General features: G+C 40.1%; 1 protein-coding gene across 2 annotated transcripts in view; it reads right to left on the minus strand.

The window, feature by feature from the left end:
- LOC125254560 (potassium/sodium hyperpolarization-activated cyclic nucleotide-gated channel 1) overlaps positions 1-11,071 on the minus strand; it is a 36,278-nt gene extending 25,207 nt beyond the window's left edge. Inside the window, exon 1 of one of the 2 annotated variants that reach the window (XM_048169217.1) lies at positions 10,847-11,071. In XM_048169217.1, coding sequence (XP_048025174.1) covers positions 10,847-11,031 — 185 coding nt within the window. In that variant the 5' untranslated portion in view covers positions 11,032-11,071. Of the gene's footprint in view, positions 1-3,488; positions 3,644-10,846 lie in introns of those variants that run through there. The other variant, XM_048169218.1, reaches the window with a different exon arrangement.
- Positions 11,072-14,745: the final 3,674 nt, after the last annotated feature.

The following is a 14,745-nucleotide window of genomic DNA, read 5'->3' on the forward strand; positions in this document are numbered from 1 at the left end:
GTACCACTGTTTGAAGAATTTATCTTCCAGAATCTGGCAGTAAGTTTTGGAAGATCATTTTTAGTCCATCTCTGCAAGACAGACATTTCAGGATAAGAGATGGACTAAAAGTGAACTCAAACACCTTACTGCCAGATTCTGGATAAATTCTTCAAACAGTGGTACAAGAGGATGTGGTGCTGGTCCATCAGGAGTCATTCTCAAGCTGTCTGTCTATAAGCCCTATTAAAACCCAGTCTTCATGTATTTTATAACACTTCAGTTTGTGATTCTTATCAAGTGCAGGTCATTTTTTAGGATTCTTTAGCTAACCTAAGTCTCTGAGATCCTAACACCTTGCACTTCTGGAGACTCCAGGTAGGTTGCAGCTCTGGAAAATGGTGGCGCTGGAGACTAAAGGGTTCCTGATGGTTTCACACTTAATTCTTCACCTTAATTCTTAATTATTTTGCAGTTAACATGTGTCTTTTCTTTTCCACCTGTTTTTGTCTGACCCCGCTGACCCAATGAGCATTTTGCTGTCCCTTGGTCATGCTTTAACTTTGCAATTTCTAGTATTGCATTAGTATTGCGTCCTTCTCATGAGTATTTAATAATTTTTGACTTTTCAGTCTGAGTTAAATCTCTTTTTTGGCTCATTTTGCCTGTAAAAGAAAACTTGCCTAATAATTCTGCACACCTGAATATAAGGCATTTTTCATTTCCAGCCTTCATGAACAATTATATATCACTTATAAATGATTAAAAACAATATTAATAGTAGTTATTAAGATTGATGTGGATTGGAATTGGTAAAATGTGCTTGGGAAAAAAATATGATCAGAAAATCAACTTGCCTAATAATTCTGCACTCCCTGTAGACCAGCTAAAATATATTGTTCGACCAAAAACATCTTATCAATTATTTAAGTAATAAAGACATGTAATAAAGTAATACATAAATTTAATTAAAACAGAAAGACGTCTATTGCTTCAGCCTTAATTAAAGGCCACGGAAACATGGTTTCGTTTGTTACGCAATCCACTCCACACCCGACGTTCTTGGTTTTCTTCCTAATTAATTAAATATAGGCAATTGGTTGATGAAACATTGATTGAAATTAAGATACAATTTCTACAATTTAAGAAATTCACTTTAAAGAAAAACTTACTATAAAACAAAACTTAATGAAGTGGTCAAACTTATGTCTGACCCGCTGCATATCTCCCGACGTTGCGCATCCGTCATGCTATTCCCTTTCCATAATTAACTAGGTGAAATTTTAAAATAATAATAATAATAATAATAATAGGCAATAGCCCAATATTTAAATATAAATATGAAACTAAATTGGCTATATTTTTATCCCTCTGGTCGATGAAAGCGCCGGCGCGTCCTGATGGATTTTCTCCTCATGACAGCTAAAACAACTTAAAATAGGCCTTCCATCATTTTTGGCGATAGCCTACAGATTAGTGCAAGATTACAAATGGTCTACTTTTATTCGTGTACACTCACAATAACAACAAAACCTTGTACTTTTGAAAAATGAAATAAAATAAAATAAAAAAACAGGGTGCGCTTTCAGCTGTCTCTCTGCGAGAAACTGAAACGTCTCAAAAATGAACTTAAACTCAGCGAATAATTGTACCTAAAAAGAAAGAAATATCTCAATTCGATAAGATATAGGTCTGTGTTAAATAAGAGGCGATCTATCCGCCGGAATGTGTTGTTTCTGAAATCATGGCCAGTGCTCGTTGCTGCTGTTATCAGTTCTCTTGGCGCTTGTGCACACGCTGCATTTCACACAGACAATCGAGCGTTTCGTTCTGGTAAAAGCACAAAACAAAATGCACACAACGTGTCCTTGCTCTTGCTGTACAATCACTGATGAACACATTTGATTTTAATGAGTAAATTAGCCTAAATATTTATTCCTGCCGGTATTTTAGTCTGCGATATCAAAATCACTAAACATTAGACTAAGAGTAACTAAGAGCAAACCAGAATGAAAATGTTACATTTTTAATCTGTGTGTGTGTGCTCCTAATATATATATATATATATATATATATATATATATATATATATATATATATATATATGCCTAGTAATGACTGTTTAATGACAATAGCATACAATAAGACTTTGTAAAGGTCTTTCTTTTAATTTTTGATGCATAGACTATAGTCTAAGACTATCCCACGTTTTGAAATTAACTCTCACTTTAAATTTTTTAATTGTTTTTAAGGATGTTAAAATGTTATATTATAAATGTTATTGTTGTTTTACTTTGTCCTTTCATCTCCATTTACAAACCGACATTTTATTATTACAGTCACTTTCCAATCCGTCCCTTTGCGCCACCTGGCGGTAGTTTTTTTACACGCGACTGAATTTCAGTTAACGCAACGGCCCTGCGGCGGCGGTATGCGCGGCGGTAATATCCATTTTGGTTGTCCACCTACTGTACGATCTTGCAACCTGGTCTCATGACGAAAACGTACCCGTGGGCACGTTTTGGCGAGTCGCGAAATACGTACCAGTGAGTACATATCGCTGCAGTTTCACTGCGAAATGTCCACTAAGTGGCGCTAAAAGCGTGTTCCTTTTTTTTTTTTGGCGGAGCAGATAATAGGGTGAATGCGGTACGTTTTTATGATGTTGCTTTTTAGACTAATCGCCGTGGATTTGACATTTGCGCTCCGTTTCGTTTTAAAATAACATCCCACCAACACTACGCCTAAACCTACCCGATGGCGTTAACAAAAGCAAACGTGACCTAAGAAGCGTCCGCGATTGTAAACTGTTTTCCAGCTCGTTTAGATCTCTCTTTTTTTTTTTTTGCCCCAGTCAGTCGCCTTTCACGGGATTCCTACCCAGGCAGGGGGAGTCGACTCCTTGTCGTAAAATCCAACTCCGTATCGGCCGAGCTACCGAGCAAGCTTGGTTGCGGCCAAAAAAAGCGAAACGCGTAGAGCCGGAAAGTCCAAAGTACGTTCGTTTACAAATCGGGCGCTCCGGTAAGAAGCGTTTCGAAGTCGTGACATGATATTGCGCGTGGAGATGTCAAAACGAGGCTTTACGAATCCGTAATCCGACCCAAGCCGTCGTCGAAACCGTGTGTGAAAACGAGCCAAAGCGCTCATTGACGTTTTACCGGCCTCTAGCGTTCGTTTCTGTCAGAAACTGCAGCCAGACGTACGCGCCGGCAGTGGCGCCTGCAGCTGTACGGCTGTACGCACTGTGCGTACCATGAGAGGGCACTAATTAATGCCGGGTTTTTTATTTATTTATTTATTTTTACATCATTTTTAAAATGATTATTAAATTCTTAATAATCTCTTAATAAACTCTTGCGAGATATTGAGAAAGCATGAGAGAATGAGAATAAATAAAGGTGTGTATTTGTGTGTTTTAAATTGTGTCTTTACTTGAATAGTGGGGGATGGGTGAAAAGAAATTTATTGGCTTTAGTTTTAAAACAGTTAGGCAACTCCAAACCCACCCTCTTTCATCGGATGATGCAGATCCAGCTGCCAGCTGCTCAGCCTCCTCGCATGGAACCGCGACCCTCCAACAGCAACCTTCAGTTCCTCCCAGCCCACAGGTACCTGCTGCTAGCTGCCCGGTTACGATAACTGACATAGCAGATATCGGAACATTTAAAGCGGATGAGCTTAAATTGGCAACTGATTTCGTTAAACTCAGTGCACTTGCAGAGTAGATTCAGACCACCCAGAGACTGGGTCGCTCCGTCAAGATCCATTTTTGGGAAACAAAGAAAAATCCCTGATGAGTTTTTCAATGAGACTTTATATCCAACATTGAGGTACAGCATATCACAGGATGGCCTGTTCTGTTTGGCCTGCATACTTTTCTTCACTGGCGAGATGACTCTCAGGACAAAGCCATTCAGTGACTGGAGTAACGTAAAAAAAATCGTTACGAAGCACCGGTCCACTCAAGCACATCAGGTCGCTCAGTTACGTGCTGCAGATTTTCTACGTGTGTACAGGAAAGAAGCAGTCAATTTGTGCAGCGTTAGATCGTTCCCACCAAGACACAACAGAATGCAACAAATATGGTGTCAAAACAATAATTGATTTAATTGCTGTTTGCAGACAGCAAAATGTACCTCTTATGGTGCGTTCACACCGGACGCGAATGAAGCGGTAAGCGCGAGTGATTTACATGTTAAGTCAATGCAAAGACGCGAACTGACATCCTGCGGCGCGAATTGAGCGATTCGGGCGTTTGACGCGCTTAACGCGTGATTCGCGCAAATCGCGCAAGTTGAAAAATCTGAACTTTGGCGAATTTCCGCGCCGCGTTAACCAATTAGGAGCTTGCTCTAGTAGTGACGTGACGTAGCGAGCTGAGGCAGAAATTTGAAACAACAATGGAGGACAAAATCATCGTCGCTGTACATCTTCATACATCTATAGAAACAGAAATAAAAAGGATCGTGTTTGAAAGAAAGTGAGTGAGGAGGTCGGATAATCTTATAAGTTGTAAAAAACAGTCTTTACTCAATTTGAGCTATATATATATATACATATCGTCGCTGCCCGATGAAACTCACGTATGTCCAAAACGGTTACTTTTCAGGAAGTGAAAAAAACACCGTATTTCAAAAGCAGTTGAATGTAGCGTTGTCATACTTGGTACGGCATCTTTACATGTAACCATATTCTTGCCAGTGTAATGATATAATCCACATTTGACCAAAATTGAGTTTAAATGGACATACGTGCATATTTTACAGTAACGGTGGTCGATACGCGTTCTTCCGATCATTAATTAGAATGGCCAAGTCGCGTTTCATATTGACAGATGAATACGCTCAGTTTATTAAATAGCCTACGTCTTAGTTTTATTAAACACGCTTAGTTTATTTAATATTGTGGCGACCAGGGCGGGCGAGAGCCGTGAGGGAACGGCGCGAGGCCGGTGACGCAAGTGATAACGAGCATCACCTGGGAAGCGCACCGGCCTTGAGTCTCTCACGGAGGAGCTCCGGGAGCATAAAAGGAGGAGCGACGACCGTGGAGGACAAGAGAGGACCAGGCCTGGACTTTACGTTATGTTTTATTATGTTTGTGTGGCCTGCAGACGTCCGCGAGGGTCTGCCGGCATTACTTTCGTTTTGTTCTTTGTTTATTTTGAATTAAAGTTTTGTTGAACGTTCGCCGGTTCCCGCCTCCTTCTTCCCACATCTACGAACTGTGTTACATATATTAATTATAAATTTATTAAATGTCTCTTGCAAACTATGAAGGGACAATGAGTCAATACACTGACATGGTAATGCTAGACAGATGCTTTGTTTGCACAGTCCTACCGTAATTTTGTCACTCCTAGACGTACGTCAGGGGGGAAACGTTTACCTCGATAAAGGAAAGTCATTGTCTCACCAGGCTATGTTTATTTGGCAATGTAACCTCACAGTGTTATTCGGCTATCCAGTGCTGAGCTTCGATGAAACTTCACGAGACCGGCGAGATGCTTCCACAGGGCGGGAGATACGCGGCGTGATTGACTGCTTTGACACCAAATGGATATACGTGAAAATCAGATGACATGATTTCACAACTTTTCATTGGCCATTTAGATATGCAAAGCATACAGTATACGGAAATGAACCTGGACATTCAATCCGTCGAAAAATCTCAAAATCGGCAAAATGGACATACGTGGTTTTCATCGGACAGCGACGATATACAAGCCAACTAAAGACGACCAATTGAGCTTATTCGCTGTAATTTACAATTATTTCCCCACTGACAAGTTGTGTTTATTCAGAGGAAGTGTGCAGAAAGCAGTGGGAGAGTCTGGGACACATAAAGGAGCGGGAGAGCCCCTCTCATGACGCAAATTCGCGTCTGTTGTGAAGGGATTTTCACGCGCGAATGAAGCGAGTAAACTGAAAATGTTCAAGCGTCCAACTACGCGCGAATAGCGCGATTTATTCGCGCAAGTCGCGTCTGGTGTGAACGCAGCATTAGAGGTCACACAGACGAACGCAGCAATTTCCATGCATTTCTTAACTTTCGTGCAGATGGTGATGCAACCTTAAAACAGTATTTGCAGCTTGCACCTTCAAACGCAAATTACTGTGGGCATCAAATACAAAACGAAATAATTGAGTTGTGTGGGAAACAGATTCAGAACACAATTCTTGAGAAATGCAAACGAGCCCAGTGGTTCTCTCAGCTGTCGGATGAAACAGCTGACATCAGCAATTCAGAACAAATCTCATTACTAGTCCGCTATGTGGATCGTGACTCTGGCAACTTTTCTGTTCGAGAGGACTTTTTGTGCTTTGTTTCTACTGCTGATACCACCGGCGTGACGCTAACAAAAACATTGCTGGAAAAGCTAGACGAATTTAAATTACAACCTAGCAATATGGTGGGACAGGGGTATGATGGGGCTGGGAACGTAAGTGGCAAGGTGCGAGGTGTTCAAGCCCGAATTAAACAGCTGTATCCGGCTGCCACCTATGTGCATTGCAGAAACCATGCACTTAATTTGGCAATAGTGCACTCAACACGCAACCCCTTGGTTCGAAATGCCTTGAATGCTGTACAAGACATCGTGTCTTTCATAACAGCTTCACCAAAACGACTGCAAACCTTTTTAGGTGAAAGCAGCACGAATCAGCGTTTACAAAAGTTTTCGGACACACGCTGGTCTCAGCATGATGTGTGCATCAGCACTGTCATCCAAAACTACGAGAACATCTATGTGACAATGGATCACCTGAAGACTGAGGGGGACCCCAGGAGCTGCAATACAGTGATGTCTCTTAGCAGAACAATGGAGTCATTTGATTTCATTATCAGCATTATTGTGATTCAAGGTTTATTACAATATCTAACGCCTCTTAGCAACAGTTCGCAAAATCCAACTTGTGATCTACCGAGTGCTGCCAGTAATGCCAGTGTGTTGGTGATGCTGCTTCAAAATAAAAGGGAGGATGCAACGTTCGGAAAGATGTGGGATCAAAGTTGTGAGCTGGCTGCCAAACTTCATATCAATCCCTCGGTCCCTCGCATAGTAACAATGCAGACAAAGCGGTCAAACACACCAGCAACAACGCCAGATGAATACTGGCGACGGAATCTGTTTCTTCCCTTCATAGATCACCTAGCATCTGAAGTGAAAGACCGAGTTTGCCTGGCACTCCCACGACTGAAAGGCCAGTATTTGCTGCCGGAAAAACTGTCAGAATTGTCGGACACAGTGTGGCAGGAGATAAAAAATGAGTGCGGGGCACTGATGCCCAATCTAGATGGTGCTGATGTTGAGCTGGAGCTGTGGAGGCAATTTAACGGTACAACACGCAGCAGCAGTGACATTTGTGAGGTTTTAAAGAACACGGTGGATTTTTTCCCAAATTTACATTGTGTACTTAAAGTCCTCCTAACTATGCCAGTCTCCACGGCCTCTGCAGAGCGGTCTTTCAGCGTATTGAGGCGACATATTTACGCAACACGATGACAGACTACCGGCTTACTGGATTTGCCCTTATGAACATTCATCCTGAAATTAAAATCAGCGGAGAGGAAGTGCTGAAACAATTTGATGCGACCGGGAGGAGGAGAGTAGACTTCAAATAGGTAAGCAAAGGTTAGGTTTTATCAATAATTAAGTGGTATTTATTAAGTATTTGTGTGCGTGAGCGCTTTATAGTTGGTGATCGGTGATGGGGGTGGGGTGGGTGGTGGGTTGGGTGGTACCTTGACAAAAATGACAAAAAATCACGCCCCTGCGCGCCGGTACGTAATTTTGTGTCTCGCGAAAACGTGCCCACGGGTACGTCTCTCCCATGAGACCAGGTTGGTTTACTCCAGTGCTGATATAGATAAAGTAACTAAATTAATAACTATTGTTTCTTACATCAGAATGAATCAGTACTGAATTTACTTATGGATGCTGACACCATTTTCTTCTAGAGCTGCTGTGCAGCCAAAATTATATACCAGTTATCACTGTAAAGCTGCTTTGACACAATCTGCATTGTAAAAAGCGCTATATAAATAAAGGTGACTTCACTGTTTTCAACATTGATAATAATCAGAATTGTTTCTTGAACAGCAAATCAGCATTATAATGATTTCTGAAGGATCATGTGACACTGAAGACTGGTAGCCTGACTTCGTCATACTCATATTCTAGGCAGAATGTGAGTCTGATACTGCTCCATTGCACTTGAATTATGGGGCGTGTCTTAACCGAACCAGTAAAAAAAAAAACTCTGCACTCAATTGGATAGACCTACAACCAATCAGAGCAACGCAGTAAGTGACGTATGTTGAACTTGTACTTAAACTTTTACCGAATCCCGTTGGAAGGACGGCAAACACATCTTTCCAATCTACAAATGCCTTGATTGCGGTTCTTTGTTCGTCTTTTAAAATTAATGCGTTGTCGATTTCTTTTATTACAGACGTGATAGCGGAATCTAAACATCTTACTTCTCCAGCTGCAGTCATCGTTGGTGAAAACCAATTCAACCCAAGCGCTCTTTGATGACGTGGGTGGTTACGTAACCGCAGATAGCCTGTCCATCATCGATTAAAAGCCCGCCCTGGCAATTTGATTGGCTTGGCCTTCTGGGAGCCGAGCATAATTACTCCACAATGGATCGAGTCCAGACCGAACTTCCCGTCCAAAAAATGTTGTAGGCGGGGTTCGGGCTGGCACCCAGGCTAGAAGACTGGAGTAATGATGCTGAAAATTCAGCTTTGATCACAGGAATAAATTACATTTTTCAATATACTCTCATCGAAAAAAGTGATTTTAAATTGTAATAATATTTCACAATATTGCTGTTTTTACTGTATTTTGGATCAAATAAATGCATCTTTGGTGAGCATAAGAGACTTCTTTTAAAAATATCGAAAAATCTTACAGATCCCAAACTTTTGAACAGTATGCCTATGGTATAGCCTAATAAAAGTGTTAATAGAGTTTTTGTTATTATTATTATTATTATTAACAACAATAATAGATTGTTATCATTATTATTATTTTTATTTTACAGAACAACGGTAAAATTACAATACTAACATTTATGGATGTCTTAATGTCTTTCTTTCAAACGTTAAACCACGAGCTTTTATTTTGGCGGAAAACAACAGGGATGCCTTTATATTGTCAACAACAGATTTATAAACAATTCTCATTACGAATTTCATAAGATGTTTGCCGCACGTTGCGTTCCTAAATGCAAATTATAAGCGAATCAAACACACAGGACTTGCAGAGAAGCATTTACTGTGTGAATGGAAACTGAATGCCGTGTTTTACTTACAGCATCAGACTATATTTCTGTAAAAATTTATTTAAAAGAAGTTACCGGGAAACTGGTGAGTAACACCGTTTCAGCGCCGATTTTTACGCACATTTAAAGGTCCCGTTCTTCGTGATCCCATGTTTCAAACTTTAGTTAGTGTGTAATGTTGTTGTTAGAGTATAAATAAAATCTGTAAAATTTTAAAGCTCAAAGTTCAATGCCAAGCGAGATATTTTATTTAACAGAAGTCGCCTACATCGAACGGCCAGTTTGGACTACATCCCTCTACTTCCTTCTTTAATGACGTCACTAAAACAGTTTTTTGACTAACCTCCGCCCACAGGAATACACAAAAAAGGGGGCGTGGTCTTGTTGCGCTCCCACGGAGAAGAGCAAGAGTTGCGTTTGTAGAGTGTTTGTCGCCATGTCGTCAAAACGCTGTTATTTTCATCCTGCAGTCCAATCAACTTTGTTTGGCCTTCCCAGGGACGCTGTACTTAGAGATCAATGGTCACAATTTATGTTTAACTCGGTTCCCGAAAATTATAATTGTGGTATCCTTACTGCAATAGTTAATGTTGGACTGCAGTGCACATAATGGCCACAAGAGGGGACTATGTTTATGTATATGGCTGTTTTCCGTATGAGGTACTCTTCTGAGTGAGTGCTAACGTTGTACATTTTCTGTCGCTGCTTGTGGAGATTAAAGAGTTCAGTCTCTGGGGAATTATTGTCTTTTGTGTTCATTCGGCAGGACACCACAATAATCCACATGTAAAACTATGTGCAGCACACATTATGGTAAGAGGCGTGACCTTTCCGGGCAAGGTGCGCTCTCTATGGCTCTGGGTTCGCTAAGCTGCTGTCGAATCACAACACAGGAACCGCTGGCACAATCAGAACTCGTTACGTATTTCTGAAGGAGGGACTTCATAGAACAAGGAAGTCATCAGCCCGTTTTTATGACAGTGGAAACAGCGGTATACAGATAAGTAAATTATGTGAAAAATACTGTATTTTTTTACACGCGAAACATGAACACATGTTATATTGCACACTATAAACACAATCAAAGCTTCAAAAAACCACGAAAAACGGGACCTTTAACGCTTTGAACCCTAGCAAACATGCTGAAGGATGTCCAGCAGATGGAGCCGCGAGCGATGAATCCGTGCGTGAAATAAATGTATTAGAAAACGTAACATTTTGCTATTTATTTAGTAATCAAGGCCATTTCACGATTTCAATCATTATAGTAACCAGCTAAAATCACATCCCTGAATAAGATGTTACAATATATAACGTTTTATATATGTTTCTTTTTCTTTCAGTGTGTCATTCATGTTCACTCTTACTATCCTAGAGATTAGGATAATTAGGAGATTAATTTAAGACGTCATCTTTTTTTCTTTCATCAAGTAAGGTTACAGCGTCTAATTAGCATATGATGAATAATTAGAAAGTGAATGAGCTTGATTAATATGAAATATAGCCTGGTGAACGTTACTACTTACACAAGGGAGGCTAACGTTAGTGAGCCTGTGTTTGGCTAACGTAATTACCTGAAGTAACTCCTTGGGTTCAAGATCCAGCGGTAGGTTTCGCCTTCAGCTTCGTTTTTCTCCTCATTTTCGTTCCCTTCAACACACTCTAATTGTCTTCCTTTTACGAGATATTTAAGGCCTGGAAAGCGTGTTTTTTCAGGACCACTTAAGCTATTTCCACTCATTGCGACTGAGCAACTCATAAGCAGATACGTTATAGCCGTTATTTCTGTTTGAATTTTAAAGTGACGCGAACCGGCGCGTGACAGTCGAGCGGTGACGACAAGCTACACGTTTTAAAACTTCGTTCGTTCACTGGATTGTTTTTATTGGACCGATAATGTCGCTATATATTAGGAAATGGTAAATGGTCCTGAAATTATAATACATTTATGTTGACAAATTTAAGTAGGCTACATTCCAATGTCAGTCATTTATCCACACGCATGCACACACACACACACACACACACATAGGCTAGGCCTATATAAATAGGAAATACTGTTTGTTTGTTTGTTTGTTATTAATAATATTTTACTATAAATCAAATTCAGATCGTATAAGGAGTCTGACCCTTCACCATTTTAACGTTTTTTTTCCTCACATTGTTTTTTGTTTGTTTGTTTGTTTGTTTTTTCTCACAGTTTCCCACATTTATGAAAAAATCCTCACATTAGCCAAAACAAAACATTAGTTGTCTTTAGGTTTCTGTGACATGGTGCTGTTTCACTGAAAGAGAAAAATATGCTGCAAGTGCAACCCTTCTTTTATTGTTATTAATATGCAAGGAATAAACAGATGATAATTTTCATAGGGGCTACATTTGAATGCCTGTGCATATTCTTTCTCAATTCACCTGCCATTTGCAAGTGTGCTAAAGCGGGATTTGGCACCCTGCACACACTTCTTCAAACAACACACCAACAGAGAACCGTGACTCTTGATTCCTTTATGCGCGCACACACACACACACACGCACACATAGGGTTTCCGTGTTTAATGGGGACTTTGCATAGACATAATGCTTTTTTTGTATGTTCAAACTATATTCTATACCCTAACCCTACCCCTAAACCTATACCCATCACAGAAAACTTTCTGTATTTTTACATTTTCAAAAAACAATTTAATATGATTTATAAGCTGTTTTCCTCATTGGGATCAAAACATGTCCCCACAAGATGATCTCTGATATTGCCATCCTTGTGGGGACATTTTTTCCCCTTAAATTAAGGTTTACCAGGACCACACACACACACACACACCTACACACACACACACACACACACACACTTATGTCTATCAGTTCCACTATTCTGTCATCTTCTGAGAAAGAGAGAACCACATTGCCAAAGACTAACGGCTAATTTAAGCTCTCATGTTTGAGTTTCTAAAGTGTTCTGCTCATGAATATGATCAATCATGCTGCTTCTTTTACGTTGTTCAAGCTGAACGAATAATGACATTCTGTGGTAGTTTGATCCTGTGACCATGACACAGGGATCATTTGTCATTGTCAGTTTAAAGGCATCAGGAGTCATAACGTAAAATTGTCAGGACGGGATTCTCCCGCTCATAAATTCAACCCCAATAATCAATCATGAGTGTGTAATGATCTGTGATGGATAAATGAGAGCAGCCTGTGCACTGAAATTCTATCATCTGTAGAATGATATAATCCAACTGTTAGGCCCCTAATCACGTGCGCCAAATAATCCATTAAACTGATTTCAGATTAGGTTTGATATGCTATATAACTATTTCTGGTGATTAATTGCATTTATTGGACACTCAAACTATTTCCAATTTTGGAAAGTGTTCTGGGTTTTCTGTGTTCTCCTGTATCATCGTTGGGTGAAAATTTTAAGTATGATCTTGAGTAATATGTAGTACTCTTGTTTAGGGGTCAAATCATTTACCCTAAATATGAGCAATGCTTTCCTTGGCAAACACCATAACTATTTTTGAGTTGTAATTGTTTAGAGAAGCCAGTAGATGGTGCCATTTCACCATTTTGCTTTGTGGGTGTGGTGGTAAGTGGTGATGAGCAATTCTATTTCTATTCTACTTTTTAGCCATTTATAATCATATGTTATTCCAATGACAGAAATACAATATTGTGAAGGATGATGCAAAATTAACAAACAGTGCATCAAACAAATCCTCTGCTTAATGAATAAAAGTAAATATGTGCAAGCTGATATATTTTTTTTCTTTGTGCAAACAAATACAACATCAAACCTTTGTAGATGATGCTTATATCAGCCTGTCCATGCTGCCTGTGCGATGTAAGGACATAAGCATTAGTGAGCACAGTTTATCTCTGGAGTGACGGATGGACGCGCTGTCTGAAAATGTGATCTGGGATTCCATTTTTTTATATCAGAGGTAGAGAACGTTAAGTCGAGAGTTGATCTGATTTAAAGTCAGCAGGTTCACGCCACTGCCTTCAGTTCATGCACTTAGGAGATAAAACTGGATCCACAGCGACGCAAACAGCAAAACAACTTGTTTTTTGGGGTTATTTTGTGTCTTTTAATGATCTGTGTGACTTATTAAAAATATTTATTATATTTAAATATAGTTAAACTGTTGATGATTAAATAGAATGAAAAGTTTAAATGGCAAACTGTATGTTGGTTTGAGAAAAGTAATAGTAGTTTTAAAAAGTAGTTTAAAAAACTTGAAGTATGAAGCAGTTTTAAGACTCAGACAGACAGATAGCTATGTGGTTGGTTGTTAGGGTGTTAAGCAGTTGCTAGGGAATTCTGGGTGGTTGTTAGGGTGTTGCTATGCATTTGCAAGAGTGCTCTGGCTGGTTGCTGGGGTGTTGCTGTGCTGTTGTTAGGGTGTTTGTTTAGGGTGGTTGTTATGCGGTTGCTATGGTGCTGTTATGTGCATGATATGGTGTTCTGGGTGGTTGCATGGCAGTTACTAGGGTGTTGCTGGGCAGTTGCTACATGAAAAATGAAATCATTTACCTTACGTAATTTGGGGCAGTTGTGGCCTAATGGTTTGAGAGCCGGACTTGTAACCCGAAGGTTGCGGGTTCGAGTCTCAGTACCGACAGGAAATATAGGTGAGTGAATGAACAGTGCTCTCTTCCACTCTCATTACCCACAACTGAGGTGACCTTAAGGAAAGCACCTAACCCCCCAATCGCTCCCCGCAGCAAATAAAAAAACGTTCATGGGTGTGTGTTCACGGTGTGTGTGTGTGTGTGTGTTCAATACTCACTACTGTGTGTGCACTTGGGTGAAATGCAGAGCACAAATTTCATGTATGGGACAGCATACTTGGCTACACTTCACAATGTCAGGATTATGTTTTGTTTTGCCTTTGTGTTTATCGATTTCTGTCTTCTGTGTTAGTTTTGACCCAGTTTTCCCCATTAGTTTAATTCATTCATCCCATTCACCTGTGCCTTGTTAATCACCTCATTAATGATCTTGTTTGCTCCTTTGTTTGCCTGTGTATATGTCCTCAGTATCAAAGTCCTTTCACACTGAATGCGAAATTTGGCGCGAATGTTCGCCGTGATTACGCTCTTGAATCAAATCAATAGATCCCTATGAGGGTGTTCACACTGTGCGCGAACATTCACATCGCAAAAAAGCAAGGATTTTTTTTTCCACCTGTGTGTCGATTTTTTTTTTCCCCCGAAGGTTTTTTGCCATATACCAGACAAATGCATTGTTGATTGGTGCCACCTAGTGTGCAGACGTGAATTAGCAGAAGATTATCAGTCATTTCGCGTTCTGTGTGCAAGGTCTGTTCTTCAGCGATTCGCCTCACTTTTTTGTGTCGCATTCAGTGTGAAAGGGCCTTCAGTCTGGTCTTTGTCCTGTATTGATTTGCGTTCACATGTATGTGGTTGTGTTATCTCCCAGTTTTCCTCCTGTCTATTGTGTTTGGAC

This window comes from Megalobrama amblycephala, linkage group LG19 (genome assembly GCF_018812025.1).
Source record: "Megalobrama amblycephala isolate DHTTF-2021 linkage group LG19, ASM1881202v1, whole genome shotgun sequence".
NCBI lineage: Eukaryota > Metazoa > Chordata > Actinopteri > Cypriniformes > Xenocyprididae > Megalobrama > Megalobrama amblycephala.